The 15,715-nt window shown below is 48.4% G+C and overlaps 1 protein-coding gene across 2 annotated transcripts in view; it reads right to left on the reverse strand.

Moving 5' to 3' along the window:
* Positions 1–356: 356 nt before the first annotated feature.
* Slc39a14 (solute carrier family 39 member 14) overlaps positions 357–15,715 on the reverse strand; it is a 45,951-nt gene continuing 30,592 nt past the window's right edge. Inside the window, exons 3-10 of one of the 2 annotated variants that reach the window (XM_026783252.1) lie at positions 14,474–14,752; positions 12,814–13,000; positions 10,095–10,264; positions 7,011–7,130; positions 6,422–6,610; positions 6,103–6,310; positions 5,002–5,186; positions 357–2,536 (exon numbers count right to left, since the gene is read on the reverse strand). In XM_026783252.1, the coding sequence (XP_026639053.1) occupies positions 2,390–2,536; positions 5,002–5,186; positions 6,103–6,310; positions 6,422–6,610; positions 7,011–7,130; positions 10,095–10,264; positions 12,814–13,000; positions 14,474–14,737 (1,470 nt within the window). In that variant the 5' untranslated portion in view covers positions 14,738–14,752 and the 3' untranslated portion in view covers positions 357–2,389. Of the gene's footprint in view, positions 2,537–5,001; positions 5,187–6,102; positions 6,311–6,421; positions 6,611–7,010; positions 7,131–10,094; positions 10,265–12,093; positions 12,264–12,813; positions 13,001–14,473; positions 14,753–15,715 lie in introns of both variants that reach the window. The other variant, XM_005355575.3, reaches the window with a different exon arrangement.

Here is a 15,715-nt window from a genome sequence, read left to right on the forward strand (position 1 = left end):
GGATTTCCCTTTAAAGTCAGCTGTCTGCACAAGAAAGTTCTCGAGCTCCTGTGACGCTGCATGGCAAGCACCCTCTCTTATATATAAGGCTCTATTTTTAAGCTCTTCTGAACAAACTTAGCCACCGTCCTCCTTCAGTGTGAGGGGTACTCAAGGAATATCAGCATCTAGGGGGGAGTCTAAAATTAAATTATAATACACAAACATGAACTAAGTAAAGCAGAATCTTTCAATCTTTTTGCGGGGTGGTGGTGCTGGGAATGAAATTCAGGGTGTCTCACACACACACACACACACACACACACACACACACACACACTAGGCAAAAGTTCTGCTACTGAGCCACACCCTCAGCCCACACATAAAATAGGATTAAGTTTTATGTTTTTATCTTCCTTTTGTATTGCTGACACAAGATCTCATTACATAGCCCAGACTGGCCTGCAATACACTATGAAGCCCGGGTTGGTATAAAACTTGCCTCCTAAGTGCTGAGATCACGGGTGTGAGCCGACACACCTTGCTCAGGCTTAGACTTTGTCAGTTTCTGTCGGCTTCGGACAGCAGTTGTTGGAAAAATAAAACAGAAAAGACAGAGACTCGTCTTCAAACAGCAACAGCAATGATGGCGACAATAACATAAAATATTAGATTATGACATTGAAGGAATTGGTTCTTTGGTAAAAGTGGACCCTAATCCTACCAGGACTTGGTCCTGACATTTAATCTAGAACCTTAACTGCTGAAGCTTCCCCTTCCTCTTGCCTCTTCTCAAGAGCGGGAGAGACGCCCAGCAAATCTCTAAGTTTCCCAGTTATGTTGTCAGGATTCCTGGCTTCAAGCATGTTTTCCCCAAGAAGAGGAAACATATATATACATATGTTCACACACACATATGTTCCACATATGTGTTCATATATATATATACACGCTGTTTTTAATGGACAGTTTTCCTGCGGTAAGAACAGAAAGACTCAGGCGTTGGCAATGAACCAGTGCTGTCAGTCATGTGAGCAATGGCCTCTGGGCTGTGACGGTGGGCACCACTAAGAAAGGCTCCGGGAGAAAGTGGCTCCCCAAAGTGGCTAAGGAACCCACGTTATCAATATGATAATAATAAATTAATTCACTTAGTGAACCTGGAGATTAGCTCCCCTGGAAGCCAGAGTTCTGAGGAGAGGGCTCCACAGTGTCTGAGGCTGGCCTGTGGCGTGAAATGACAAGCAGAACCATCCGTTTTCCTGGGGTAAAAGAAAGCAGTTTACACTCAATTCAATTCAGGATTAATCTGGGGCCAGGGAGGAAGTGGGAGCTAGACAGTGTGCCCTTTAAAACCCACTGGCAGCAGGGATGTCTGCAGCCCTGACCTGAAGGTTTGACCTCAAGGTCCGGAGTTCCTCGGCATACAACTATTATTTCTGCAATTAGCAAGTCCTAAATTTGGCCAGCACGGACTCCATTTCCGGTTACCTTTATCACAATAAGGCATAAACAACTGCGTCCTGATACTGGGCCAGGTTCTACTTGGCAGAAGTCTAGACCAGGGGAGATTAAATGTGCAGTTTCCCCTCTAATGCAAACACCTTGAATGTGCTTCTAGTGAGGCATCTAAAAAGTATCTAGAAAAGGAAGCCAAGAGGGTGGGTGTGAAAATCAGGGCAAAATGAATGGGTTTGGCGCAGACCTCGTGCCACTCCAGAGGGCATCTACAGTGGCTCGCCTGGCTGACTCTGTGACACAGACGCTGCAAACATCAGCATGCAGCATCCTAGAGGGGACCAGAGAGCACCAAGGAGATAGTTTTCCCTGTCCCTCAAGGTGAACCCCTGCCTCGTCTGCTCAGCATGCCAGTCTCTTTCAGAGAACAGTTAACTGCACACACAGACTGAGAACAAACGGGATTCCTATCTTCTGTCCTTTCTCTGTAAAAACATGAGAACCCATGTCAAGATGGACCGACTTCAAGCCCAGGGTACACACATTCAGAATCACGGGCTCCAGAGCTGGAAACCACCCTGATCTTTCTAACCACACCATGACTTTTGGCTTTGTTTTTACATTGTAAAAGATTCAACATCTCTCAGTGCTTCCTCCAAGAGAAAGAGACAGACGAGGGTGATCAGAAGGAAGAGAGGCGTGTCCTACACGAGGCATTTCAGTTCCAGAATCATCTGTGGAAAGGGTCGGGGAGACGGTTTGAGGCACTACCTAGAGAGTCCCAGGGCAGGACGTTTTGAAATAGCTGACATCTGAATGCAGGCAGGCAGTGTGTGCCAGTTTGTAAAGAACTGCCTCACCCATGATGCCTCATGGATGCTGAGTCCTCAGGCCAGGGACATAAGGCCCAGAGTCCGATGTGCAATGCCACTGGCTCCCCACCGGCTGGGTCCTACCCAATCTGAATCTGCCCTGAATACATCGTGAGGACCAGCATGATGGAGAAGCCGGTCAGGAGGCCAAGATTCTGGATGACAAAGGGGACCAAGAAGCTGTTCTTCCTTTCATCCTCTTGGCAGACCTCGTTCATCTCTGGGAACTGAGAAAGGAGAGAAAAACGCGAGAGTTACGGTTTCTGCTGTCATCTCACCAATGGCGCCGACTGGAACAAGTTATGGTTCGACTCCACCCCACCCCCACACCCCAATTTCCGGTGGTGGTGTTTAAGCAATGTGGCTGCCAGAAACAAGACCCGAACAATGCCAACACCAATGGCTGTGTCAGCACGGATTGGGGGAAACCTCACAAAGCCCCCATAGATGAAGAATTATGGACAATGACTACTCAGAGAGGGAGAATCAGACTTCCCCAGGGATGAGCCCTCTAATCAGATATCAAATGCTCATAATACACACAACACCACTAAATGGACGCAGCAGTTTGTACGTGTTTGTGTATGTATAATATATATGTGTTACACATATATAACGTCTCAATAATAGTTAGCAAAAAAGAGGCTATGAATTTGAGAGGGGCAGGGTGGAGAGAACTACACAGGAGGAGCTGGAGGGAGAAGAGGCAAATGATGCCAATATAGTGCTCATGTATGAAACTGTCAAAAAATTTTAAAACTTAAAAAAAAGCCATAGTTTACTATTATTTGTGATAGATTATTGGTGTAGGAGGTTTTTCTGTCTATGTGTTGCTTTCATTGGTTGAATAAAGTAACTGCTTTGGCCTTTTGATAGGTCAGACTTAGGTAGGCAGAGTAGACAGAACAGAATGCTGGGAAGAAGGGGACAGAGAGCCGCCATGGAGCTGCCAGGTCAGACCTACTAAAATGTTTCCCGGTAAGCCACGACCTCATGGTGTTATACAGATTATTAGAAATGGGTTAAATCAAGATGTGAGCGTTATCCAATAAGAGGCTAGACATAGCTCCTTTCCATCTTCCTCTTGGAGAGGCAGCTTCGCTTCTGCCTCTCTCCCCACTTCTCTGCTTCCCCCCTTCTCTGTCTCTTTCTCCTCTTCTCTCTCTCCCTCCCTCTCTCTCTGTCCCCCCTTCAACCTTCCTCCTCCATAACTGATGTGGGAATGATTTCTTATTAATAAAGAAACTGCCTGACCCATTAGTTCCAGCCTCTTATTGGCTAGCTCTTACATATTGATCTAACCCATTTCTATTATTCTGTGTGGCCCACAAGCTGGCTTACCAGGAATGATCTTAACCTGCATCTGTCTGCAGTGGAACAATCATGACGACTCACTGAATCAGCTTCTTTCTCCCAGCATCCTGTTCTGTTTTCTCCGCCTACCTAAGGGCTGGCCTATGAAATGGGCCTAGGCAGTTTCTTTATTAATAAGAAATCATTCCCACATCACATAACCCCATGAATAAACATTCAACCTCACCCTGCAAAAAAAAAAAAAAAAGAGGCTAGACATAATGGGCCAGGCAGTAACTTAATTAATACAATTTCTATGTGATTATTTCAGGTGTAAGCTAGCCTGGATGACAAGCAACCCGCTCACTCCTGTTACAGATTATAAGTAAATTCTTCCCCTTTCACTCTTTCTTTTTGCCTATACATTATGCCTCTTCTACCAAATTTAAATAAGTACCCTGGACTGAGCACAATCAATTTTCCTTAGTGACATGGTAAGAGAGGGACCAAAGTTCTCCCTTTAAAATCCAATGACATGGGCTGGAGAGATGGCTCAGTGGTGAAGAGCACTGGCTGTTCTTCCAGAGGTCCTGAGTTCAATTCCCAGCAACCACACAGTGGCTCACAAGCATCTCTAGTGGGATCTGATGGCCTCTTCTGACATAATGGCATACATGCGGATAGATGTACATAAAAGAAGTTAATTAAAACAAAACAAGCAAACAATGGCTCACTGGGGTAGTTTACAGCTGTGCACCCAGCACCTGGGCGGCTGGGGCAGGACTGTAATGACTTCCGGGCCAGTCTGGACTAAAAAGAGACTCTTGTTGCAAACACAAAGAACCCTAATGCTACCTTGAAAATGTTGATTCTATCATTTTAGATTTTTAAAAATTTACTTGATGTGTATAGGTATTTTGCCTTGCACATATATCTGTGCTTGGGCCCTTAAGGGACAGAAGAGGTGGGATCCCCTGGAACTGTGGCTGCAGATTGTTCTGTGTCACTATATATGGAGCTGGGGATCAAACCTGGGTTCTCTTCCAGAGCAGCCAGTGCTCTTACATCCAAGTCATCTCTCCAGCCCCGAACTGTTACATCTTAAATCAGTGAATCGTGTGGCAGGTGAAAGAGACCTCAATAAAGCTGTTATTAAGAACTAAAATCATGGGCAGGCAAGATGGCTCAGTGTGAAGAAAGCGCACTTACTGCCGAGACCAAGGACCCGAGTTCGACCTCAGGAACCCATAAAGAAAACCAACCCCCGCAAGCTGCTTTCCACAAGAATGAACTTGCACCCATACAAAAATCAACGTAAAAAGAATTAAAAAAAAAAATTCTAATGTGTGCCCTTTCCCTTCTATTCAAGAGTCAATCATAAACCACATGGCACACTTACCATATCCGCAAGAGCAATGTACAAGAACATTCCTCCAGCCAGTGCAAAAATCCAGTTGGCAGAGAAGTGACTTCCAGCCAGGATGCCAAAGGCCAGACCCACGTAGCAGCAGCAAGCAGAAAGGAAGTTGAAGAAGAGAGCCTGCTGGATGCTCATGCCAGCATTGAGCAGGATAACAAAGTCTCCTACAACAGGGATGGGCATAGGAAGGGGGTTGAGTCAGGACACGGAACACCACTGGATGAGACTGCTTCAACTATGGATGACGTGTGGGTTAAAAATAAGACTCAAAGATGGTCCTGGGATGAAGGCACCTTCTCTTCCAACCCTGGCTATGGCCTCCCAGCACGGGAACTGGAAATAATTCATAAAGTTTGGAAAGTACATAAATAACCAGTAGCGGCCTCGTTGCTCCCCACATAGAGGCTGGAAATAACCCACGGGATTTTAAAAGTAGATGGCCAACTAGCAATGGCCTCGTTTCTTTTTTGACTGAGGGAGCATGAAATAAAAATAGCTCCCTTTCTCCTAAGGGGTGGTACACTCAGGAAACAAGACCAAGAGAGGGAGAAGTTAGTCACAAGCCAGTAAATGCCAAAGTTAGGACCCTGAGGTATCGCTGAGTCTTGAGTCCCGGCTTGTAGGTCTTCCTTAGTAAAACTAACACATCCTTACGCTCTGGTTTTTCTATTTCATTCACCTGCCACACTTTAAGAGACTCCCAGCTTCTGCAGGAGGACGAGGACATACAATATGACTGATCATCTTCACTGAGTATCCAGAAAGGTGTATAGTACCTGGTAAAGTCCCGCATTGGTTTGCTTATGATATCCTAGATGACTCTACAAGGCAGGAGCAGCTACTACACTACACAGGTGAGAAAACTGAGCCACCATATATGGGGCTCATGGAATAAAAATCTTCCTGCGAAAGTCTTCCCCATTCTAAGCTGTACTGTCTGCAGCCGTTTTATTTTGGAAGTCAGACGAAACATAGCTGAGGTGAAAGAAGAGACAACAAGGGACAGGACACATGAAAGATGTCGCAGACAAGACAAAAATGGAGACAGCTGACCCAGAGGGATAGGGAGTGTGCGCTCACCCAGCTCGTGTGGGAATTCCTCACAAAGAATGGCCACCGACGTGCTGATGCCTTGGAAAACAGACACGGTGAAGGAGGCACCAATAGCCAGGCCATCGATGAAATTGTGGAGACCGTCGCTCAGGGTGATCATCCAAGCCAGGGTACCAATATCAGAGTATCGGACCCCCTTGAGCCAGTAGCAAGCACTCTGAGATGCCTGCAGGTCCTATGAGAAAGCATATCCCAGTGGATTTGAGATGACAGGTGACTCCGGTGAGCCTGACTCATCAAGGCTGTGGCTTCCTAGAGACTGCCCGAGGGGCTGGCCGCTACTGACCTGCACAGACATGGAGCTTACGATGACCTTCTCGTCCGTGCCAGGCGCCTTGCCGTCCAGCTCACTGTTGCAATGCTGAGGAATCATGTGGTCTAGGTCCCCATTCTGCAGCTTCTCCATCACACCCTCCTCCTGGTCCTTCTTGGAAGGCAGAGTCTCAGAGGTAAAATGGTTGTGTCCGTGATGGCGCTAGAGAACGGAAAGGGATTGGAGCAGGCCACACGTGGAAATACAGAAAAACAACAAGGACTTCCTATTAGACAAAGAAGTAGTGTCCCGACACCACTCAATCCAGTGAAGTGACCACTATTTTCAGTACTTAGATTCCTCCTTCAGGATGACCACTTGCATTCAACTCTAACAGGCAGTGACCCCATGCCAGGCACCGGAGGCCTCTTATTGGAGTTACACTAGTCAGTGCTGTTCCTGGATGTATGTTACCAAGCCTCTATACTGGCTTCCACACAGAGACTGCTAGGCTTACCCTGTAGTGCCTTTATACACTGCGACACCCTGCTGACCCATGTCAGTGTTTTCTGCATTTAGAGTTTCCCCCTAGAACATTCCATCACTGCTCCCTGGGCCTCACCTCATTTTTCTGCTTCAGGAGCATCTTCAGGATCTTCTCTGTAAAAAAGAAAAGGTAGAAGCCCCCAAACACCACCGCAGACTTGGAGACATAATTGTCCTGAGGGTTGAAACCAAACGCCTGTGGGCCCAGGAAAAGAGAGTGAGTCTAAGGAAACAAGTTTGCATCGCTCCCCGTTACCTGCTTACCGAGCTCTCCACTCTAGGAAAGAGGCGGCCTAGGGAGCTCTGCTGTCTCGCCAGCAAAAACCTAACCTCGACCTTCCCCAGATCTGCCAGCACTAGCTGGATGGGTTGGGTATTCTCTTCTGATAACAAAAGATAGGCTTGGAACCAGGACCTTATGCATGATAAGGTCTAACACTACCACTAAGTTACATCTCCAGCCCACGTGTGTGTGTGTGTGTGTGTGTGTGTGTGTGTGTGTGTGTGTATGACATAAATCCTATGTTATCATATACACATGATATAAATCATATACATCCATATGATATATACAATATATATATATATATGTGTGTGTGTGTGTGTGTGTGTGTTTGTATGTGTTTATAAATGGACATGTGGGTGCCCGAATAGGCCAGAAGAGGGCATCAGGTCACCTGAGCCTGGAGTTGTAGGCAGCTGTGAGCCATATGTATGCTGGGAACCAAATTCTGGTCCTCTGAAAGAGCAGCAAGCACTCTTAGCTGCTGAGCTATCTCTACAGCCTTGAGCTGGAGAAAAGACACTGCAGGTGACTTTCTACTTTGTTTCTGTTGTTGTTTTGGTCTCTTTTGAGATGGGATCTCATTCCATAGCCTAGGCTAGCTTCAAACTCACAGCCATCTCCTATCTCAGACTCCTAGGTGCAGGATTATAGACATGCGCTACCAGCCCAACTTGACTTTCCTTCCTTCCTTCTTTTTTTTTGACTAGGTGTCATTACATAGACCAAGCAGTCCCAGACTCAGACACCAGCCTGCCCTACTGCCCCAGCGCTGGGAACTGAAGGCTGCTTTTCTCTTTTAATGAGGACACTGCCTCTTAATTTCTATCAGTACTTAGCCACGCAAGCACTCAGCCATCAAACTCCACATTTAAAGAAAGGCCACTTGCATTTATTTTTTTGCCTCATCCAATGTCTCTGCCCATAAATACAACGGGAAGTGGTTTAGCTATGATTGCTAAAAAAGGAAATCCATTTCGGTTCCACAGCAAGAATTGTAGCATTTTCCTGACCACAGAGCCTTGAGAGGACCACAAATCCAAAAAAAAAAAAAAAAAAGAAAAAAGCAGCTACACCCATGCAGGCAGGCATCCATCTTGGGGTGGTGTAAAGCTCGCACATGCCTGCTGTCTCTGCAGTTCAGGAGGATGAGGTGGGAGGATCCCCTGAGCCAAGGAATTTGAGGCTAGCCTGCCCAACAAAGATTCCATCTCTTTCAAACACAGTAAAAATAGTTTTTCAAAAGAATGAAGTGGAGGGTATGTTTCTTTGAGTTCCTGCTGGAAACTTCACTTATTAAATAAGGAAGGGGGCAAAGAATCCGTTGACACAGAAGACAGGAGTAGCCAGAGACCTGCCCTAAGCCCGGCTCCTGGTTTATGGTGCCAAGCATGCAGTGGCCTGTTTGTCTCTTCTCTAACAGAGAACAGTCTCAGTAAAAACATCGTTCCCAGCACTCAGGAGGTTGCAGCAGGAAGACAGGACATCTGAGACCATGGAGTGAGGAAAAACCCTCCAGCTGAATGGTGGTGGCACACACCCTTAGTCCCACCATTCGAGAGGCAGAGGTTGGCAGATCTCTGAGTTTGAGGCCAGCCTGGTCTACAGAGTGAGTTACAGAACAGCCAGGGCTACTCAGAGAAACCCTGTCTCAAAAAAACAAAAACTAATTAATTAAAAAATGAAAAACCCTCCACCTCTTTCTGGAACAGGACACAGACAGACGCTGCTCCTCCTGATGGGGAACTCCAAAGGCAAGCCCTTTTCCTTTGGGTGTTGTTTAAAGTCCCTCACTCAGTCCCAACCCTCTAGCACCATCTAAGAGACCTGGAGGGCAAACGCCAAAAGCTCTGCATTCAGGTGAGCTCTCCCGGAGAAGTGGGGGGGTGGGGTGGGGGGGTGCCTCTCGTCAGGTCAGGCTCTGTGGGTAAAACATGACTAGGTATGGCAGATATCACGGCTGCTCCATTAGGAACACAAAGCAATGCTGTGGAAAACAGTGTTCCAGAAGCATGTGAAATCGTCTCTTGCCTTTGCTCAGGCCTGTCAGATCACCTACAGTGAGATGCCTTGCGCTTATTTAATATAATTAGCAGGTCTACTAAATCAGATGGAATGTCTCCGAAGCTTCAATGTCTCCCAGGCTTCAAAACAGTGACACCCTTCTCTTCTGTGGAAGATCACCCACATGAAGGTGTCACAGACATTCTGTTTCCGCTGAGTGCTGAGTTTCTTCTGGTCTCAAACTCCCTACCAAAGTTTTTGCTGAGACCTGTGGACTCTGTCGTTTTTATGTTTCTTGAACCAAAGACCCACACTGAGAGTCAGAGCTACACTACCTTGTTTTTCTTTTTTAAAAAAATATATATGTTATGTGTATGAGTGTTTTGTCTACATGAACACATGTGTAACACAAGTGTGCCCGGGGCCTGCAGAGGCCAGAAGAGGTCATCGAACCCTCTGGAACTGGAGTTAGTTTGTAAGCTCCGTGTGGGTGCTGAGAATCATACTAGAGCCAGGTCTTAACCACTGAGCTATTTCTCCAGTCCCAAGTGGCACTGGCTTTGCACTCAGTCCCAGCACTTTGGAGGCACTCCTGCTTTTGAGGTCAATCCTTCTGTTTGCCATTATATACAGAGAACAGAGAGGAGAGTGGCTAGTCCCGGGTGTAGGATCTGGAGACAGGAAGGATGATATTTCAACCTAGTTGTTTAAGCTCTCCTAGCGCCTGCCTTGGCCCCAGCTTTCCTTTCCAAACAGAAAGGACCTTGGGGGCTAGTCCCTACGCCTTCCGTGTAAGCGGAGGGGCCTCCCCGGTGCCTACTGTCCCTTAGCAGACGGGGGATGCTTTGGGACAAGAGCTGCAGCTTGCCATACCTCGGGGATGAGCTGGAAGAGGGCGTTGGAGTAGAGGGTTCCAATCGCCAAGGCTATGAAGTAGAGCAGCAGCCTCTTGTAAAAAGTCTTCTTCATGAAGGGTACCACGCTGGCCCCCATGAGGGAGCAGAGGGAGATGACGGTAACGCAGAGGATACCATACCCCCATACTGCCAGCCCACCCAAAACAGGGAGCAAGGCAACCACCATTAGGGAAAGGAGGTGGAGAGGAGAGTGTGGGTATTAACAAAGGGACCCAAAAAGAAAAACCAGAGACAAGTAGGGAGGGAGAGAGAAACGGGAAACTTGTTAGCGATTCGAGTCCGATGCAATTTCCTTTAATCAATGCAGGAGGGTATGAGGAGAAATCTGAGGCGGCCTTGGAACCCTGTGACTACTGCCCCTGCTCCCGATGTGGCCTGGGTCATACCCATCAGCTGGTGTGGCCGGAAAACGGCAGAATCACACACCACCCTGTACTCAGGGCCAGTACAGACTCTGAGCTCAAGGTCTTCTAACAGTACAGAGGCAAATGAAAATAAAATGTTGGGGGTGTCACTGGCTTTGCTCCTGCATATTTAAGCCATGTCACAGAGGCACACGTGACACTACCCAGGAATGGTTTGGTTTGTGCAAGATATAACGAAGTCATGTGCAGGGCAGAACAGGTAAGACTCGCTGCCCATCAGATTTGGTTCCTGAGCACTTGTGTTTGTTTCTGTTTGCTTTGGGAGAGACTCGGTGTAGAAAGCAGAGTTCCAAGACCAACCCCTCCTAGAAATTTATTTCAAATGCATTTTCCAAGGCAACACACTCTGGGTTGTGAGCACAGCCCTCAGGAAGGACTGGCACAAAACCGTACCAGGATGGCAACCCTCGTGTGACCCGAATGGCGGAACACGGACAATGGCAGGAGCGCCAGCCAAACAGGCAATGAAACAGTTCATTTCAAATCCTTAAAAAACAATTAGTAAATTCAATGAATGGAGCTGAAAAAATAGCCCAAGATGAGGTCTCCCTTGGGAAGAACTTTCTAGATCCATGTGGACTTTTGAGACCGTTAAGGGAGCTGGCCTGCTCAGTTCTTCCCTCGTGATGAAGGAGGAAGCAGATGGAGCAGGGCATCTCAGATGGAGGCTTCCCTGGGTCAGGCTCTTGGTTGAGGAGGGTGGGCTAGCCAATGGCATGAGTTTCTATGAAAGCTTTCCCACGAACCAGGCAGCTAAAAACATACTGTTTCTCCAACAGTCGCACACGACTGGGCTGAAAAGGTGGGCGGGCTGTCAACTTGGGCCTTATTTTTGTAGCTCCTCAGTGACGACAATTGAAAAACAGAATTACTGAACATCTCAAAACAGTAGGGTGAGTTACCAGCAAGCCAGACCTGTCAGGAAAAGATCAAGATGCAAGGTACCAATGGTCGAGCTTCTCTTTATGTGTTGCATTTGTTTTTTTCAGTTTCTTTTGTCTTGGTGGGAACAACATATTTGCTAAGTTGCCCCAAAGCTGTGATCCTCCTGCCTCAGGTTCCCAAGCAGACTTAATTACAAATCGGGCTCAGGCTTTCTGGGCCGGTTCTCTGGAGCCACTATAACCTCCCTCCCTTTCATCTCGTTCCTCACGGATGTTCATCTGGAGTCTACATGTGACCCCTGGATTTCCCTTAGAATACAGGGCCTGCCTTGTACACCGCACCCACAAACTGCAACTGTCCTTTGGACTCCTGAAAGTGAGGGTTTTGGAATGCACCCCAAACAGATCCCCAAGAAGGGGCACACGTGTTAAGGACCTTGCATCTGATGTCACCTGAAGAGGCCAGAGGCCAACCTGAATGAACAGAGGCATGAGAGTAGTTATTGGACCCCCTGATATGAAGAGTAAATTCATTTTGGGGAGCAGTTATTGGGAATTTAGAGTACAGAGGGAGAACGCCAGCCGGAGGAGGCTCGGCTGGGGCAGCCCAGGAGGAGTGGACGCGCGCGCGCCTGTTCTACTGCACCTCTGGGATGAGCTGGAAGAGCGCGTTAGAGAGCAGCGTTCCAATGGACAGGGCGATGAAGTAAGTGAGCACACGGCTGAAAAACGCTTTCTCCGTGCACGGCAGGACCAGGACTCCCAGGAGAGAGGCCAGGTTAATCAGTGAGACACTGAGGAACCCAAAGCCCCACACTGTGGAGGAACAAGAACAGACGAGGGCCTCCATTACTGAGGGCGGGCACTTCCGCCGCTGAGAGCCTTATAGGCACACAGAGATCCAGCAGCCCCTCAGCAAACATCTGGTGACTCCAGCTCTGGCTAGGGCAGTCTCAGAAAAATGATCTCAATGCGGCTGTCAGGGCAGCTTGCCTTTTAGAGGAAGAGACTGGAGACCCAACATGGAGGAGTAAGTACCATGACGTAGACAGTACGTGTACTTATGATGAGAACACTTTAGGTCCGGTAGCCCTTGGTGCCTATATAGGACTTCAGAAAAGCTCTCAAGGACTCGGACAGGGTGAATCCACTCTGGCAAGGTGGGCGGTATTAGGAGGAGGGGATAATGAAGTAGCCAAGGAGGTCATAAAGGTTGGCACTCTTATGGTTTAATGAAAACAAAGAGTTTCACATGCTGGCCACGGCCCAATGCCCTGTGTTCACCAGTCAGCCCACCCAGGGTCTGGCGCGCATGTCAATCACCAAACTCAACCATCACTCCATTCCTCTTCCGCTCCTCACTTACCTTCAATGGCACTAGGCTTCCCCTCCTCTGACTGCTCATTTTCCTCAGTCTGCTGGTTTGGGGAGGTGCAAGCCCGGGAATCCAGCTGCTGGAGGATGGTGGGGCAGAACTCCTGAAACTCACTCATCCCGATCTGAGAGTGCTCGCTGAAATTGTGGGCAGCGAAGAGGTCTCCGGAGCTAAAGCACTGAAACAGAGGAGCGGTGGGTGGAGGGGCTCGGAGACGCTACAAGTCATGCCCTGTCCTGCTAAGTGGCACCGCACTCAACCCTCGGAGAAACAAGGAGAAAATGCAGCGACTCTGGAAGACTCATCTCCAGGGGTGAGATGAGTAAGGAAATCCTACACTCAAGAAGGTGAGCCTGCCTGAACAGCTCAGTGAGATGCTCGCTCCAAGTGAAGAAAGAATATGGCAAAAAGAGTGCTGGGAGATGTCATTCAGGCACAGCGTGCCCTCTAGTTCACACCTGGAAGGTCCAGGTCAATCTTACCAGGGGTGGGGTGGCAGTGGAGGACAAGATTCCAATCATGTGACCAGGGCATGGTTTCAGGCAAATAGGAATCTATCTGCAAACCCAATACCAAATTTGGCTGCCCCTCACAACAGCCCAAGGAACTATTCTGCTAAACTGCAGATTCTAGAAACTTCTGTTGGGAGTATGGACATGTGATAGTTAGCAATCATAGGCACCCGTCGTGACCTTGGGGAGTCTTGGGAGTTGAACTTGTGGCTCACCCCACCCCCTCTCTTTGTGTACATGTGCAGACCCCTGAGAGCCAGCCCTCTGGGAACGCTGACAATATAGGTTTTTAGACCTATAAAGTTTAAGTGCTATACTCTATTGACCCCCAGAATACTGCTACAGACCCTAAAGCCCAGGTGGAACACTCGGCCTCCCCAGGGATGCTGACACTTGTCACGCTCGAGCAACTCTGCAGCATGCTACACAGTACCCCGCCCACTTTCTCCTTTCAAATCCCAGCCTATTCATCCTTCTAGGTGTGGCTTCAGCATACCTCATATGCACAAGCCCTCAACTGTTCAGGCACCTTCGCTTATGTCTCACAGACAAACCCCATAATTAAAGCGCCGTCCACAAAAATGTGGCACTTTGTTTTCATTCCGGCTAGCTGAGCTTTTCAAGTCAACCGTGGTATATGGGTCCCCTGCAGGAGCAGCCGGGGCTCTTAACCATGGAGCCCCCTGACTGTGACTTGTGCTTCTTCCCAATGCTCTCTCTGGGCAACAAAGCAGAATATAAGGACTTTGCTGGCTGATCCCTATTGGATCGCCACAAATAGCCCCAGATTCTGTCTGAGTAGCTGTGATAATATGGAAGAATACAGAACCAAGAGCTAAAAGCCCCGGGTTTTAGCGAGACTACAGATGAGACCAGCAAGAGCCTGCACCTAGAGTCTCAGTCCCCATCCTAGGATGTTTTCATGAAAACAATTCCTCCTGCATCTGAAGGGATTGAGGTGCATTTGGTGTGGTGGGGAACCATAAACTCCGCTGGATGTGCTGTCCTGGGAGTCAGGGTCTGTGAGCAGTGGCCCGGGTGCAGCTGCACACCCACACGCAGGCAGTCAGGTGGCCTCCCTCACTGGACATACAGAAGTGTCGATCCCCACAAAGCTTACGTGTAGAGAGGAGCCTTACCGTGGAGAGGTTCCTGTGTCCTTCCTTGGGCCGAGTAACGTTATCCCGGTCCACTCCCACGTCCAGGTTTTTGAGCAAGGCCTTCAGCTGCGGCAGCGTAAGGCTGTCACTCTCCCCATAGCGTTTCATGAGATCTTCCAGGAAGGAGGTGGCGCTGAGGGGCGGCACGGTAGCAGAGGAGGCCTGAGTCTGGGGGGCAGGTCCCCATATGCCAAACAGCACCAACAGGAGGCAGCTAGGGAGGGTGCAGGGCAGGGGCTTCATGGTGGCCAAGGACACCTAGAAGAACACAAAACCAGGTGAGGGCAAGGTCTCTATCTCTCCCGGTAACACTCAAGTGACTTTCAACTCCTCACCCACGTGCCAAGGACAAGGGGTCCCTTCCCCTCAGACTCTGAGTAGGATGAACATGGAAGTGTGACGTGGCCTCCCTCTCCAGGTGCTCTCCCTGGCTTTGGAGAAGTCCTTCTTTCAAAGGGGCAAGTGACAAGAAAAAGGACATGCTAGGCACTGGGAACGTGCCTCCCATCATCTAGGAGGAAGAAGCAGGAGGATAGGAGTTCAAGGCCAGCTTCAGCTACACCGTGAGCTTGGGAACCTGTTCCCTGAAAAGGGCGATGTTGCGGTGGAGAGCTTTCTTCAGGTGCCCATGTTCCTGTAAGAAGCCCTAAAAAACTCACTGAGTCAAAACTAACACACACACACACCAAATGGAGAAAGGAGTCCAGTTGGGAAGAGAAAGGGATTCAGCAGGAATGAGACAGAGAGGGTACTGGAGAGTGACTACGGTCAGAATGCATTATATACATACATAAAAATGTCTTAATGAAACCCATTACTGTGTATAATTACATACAGTAGCCGGTTTCATTATGCTAATAAAATAATGTGCTAATAAAAATTTATTGTTTTGTGTATTTGGGTATTTTGGCAGCATCTATGTCTACGCACCATGTGCATACCTAGGTGTACCCAGAGACCAGAGGAAGGGTATCAAATCCCCTGGAACTGAAGTCATGGACAGCTGTGAGCCCCATGTCGGTGCTGGGTCCTTTGCAAGAGAAGCCAGTGCTCTTAACCATTGAGCTGGCTCTCCAGCCGCTAATAAAAAGTTTTAAAAAGAAGAAAAACAAGCCGGGCAGTAGTGGCATACGCCTTTAATCCCAGCACTCGGGAGGCAGAGGCAGGCGGATCTCTGTGAGTTCGAGACCAGCCTGGTCTACAAGAGCTAGTGCCAGGACA

Source organism: Microtus ochrogaster, chromosome 17 (assembly GCF_000317375.1).
Source record: "Microtus ochrogaster isolate Prairie Vole_2 chromosome 17, MicOch1.0, whole genome shotgun sequence".
Classification (NCBI taxonomy): domain Eukaryota; kingdom Metazoa; phylum Chordata; class Mammalia; order Rodentia; family Cricetidae; genus Microtus; species Microtus ochrogaster.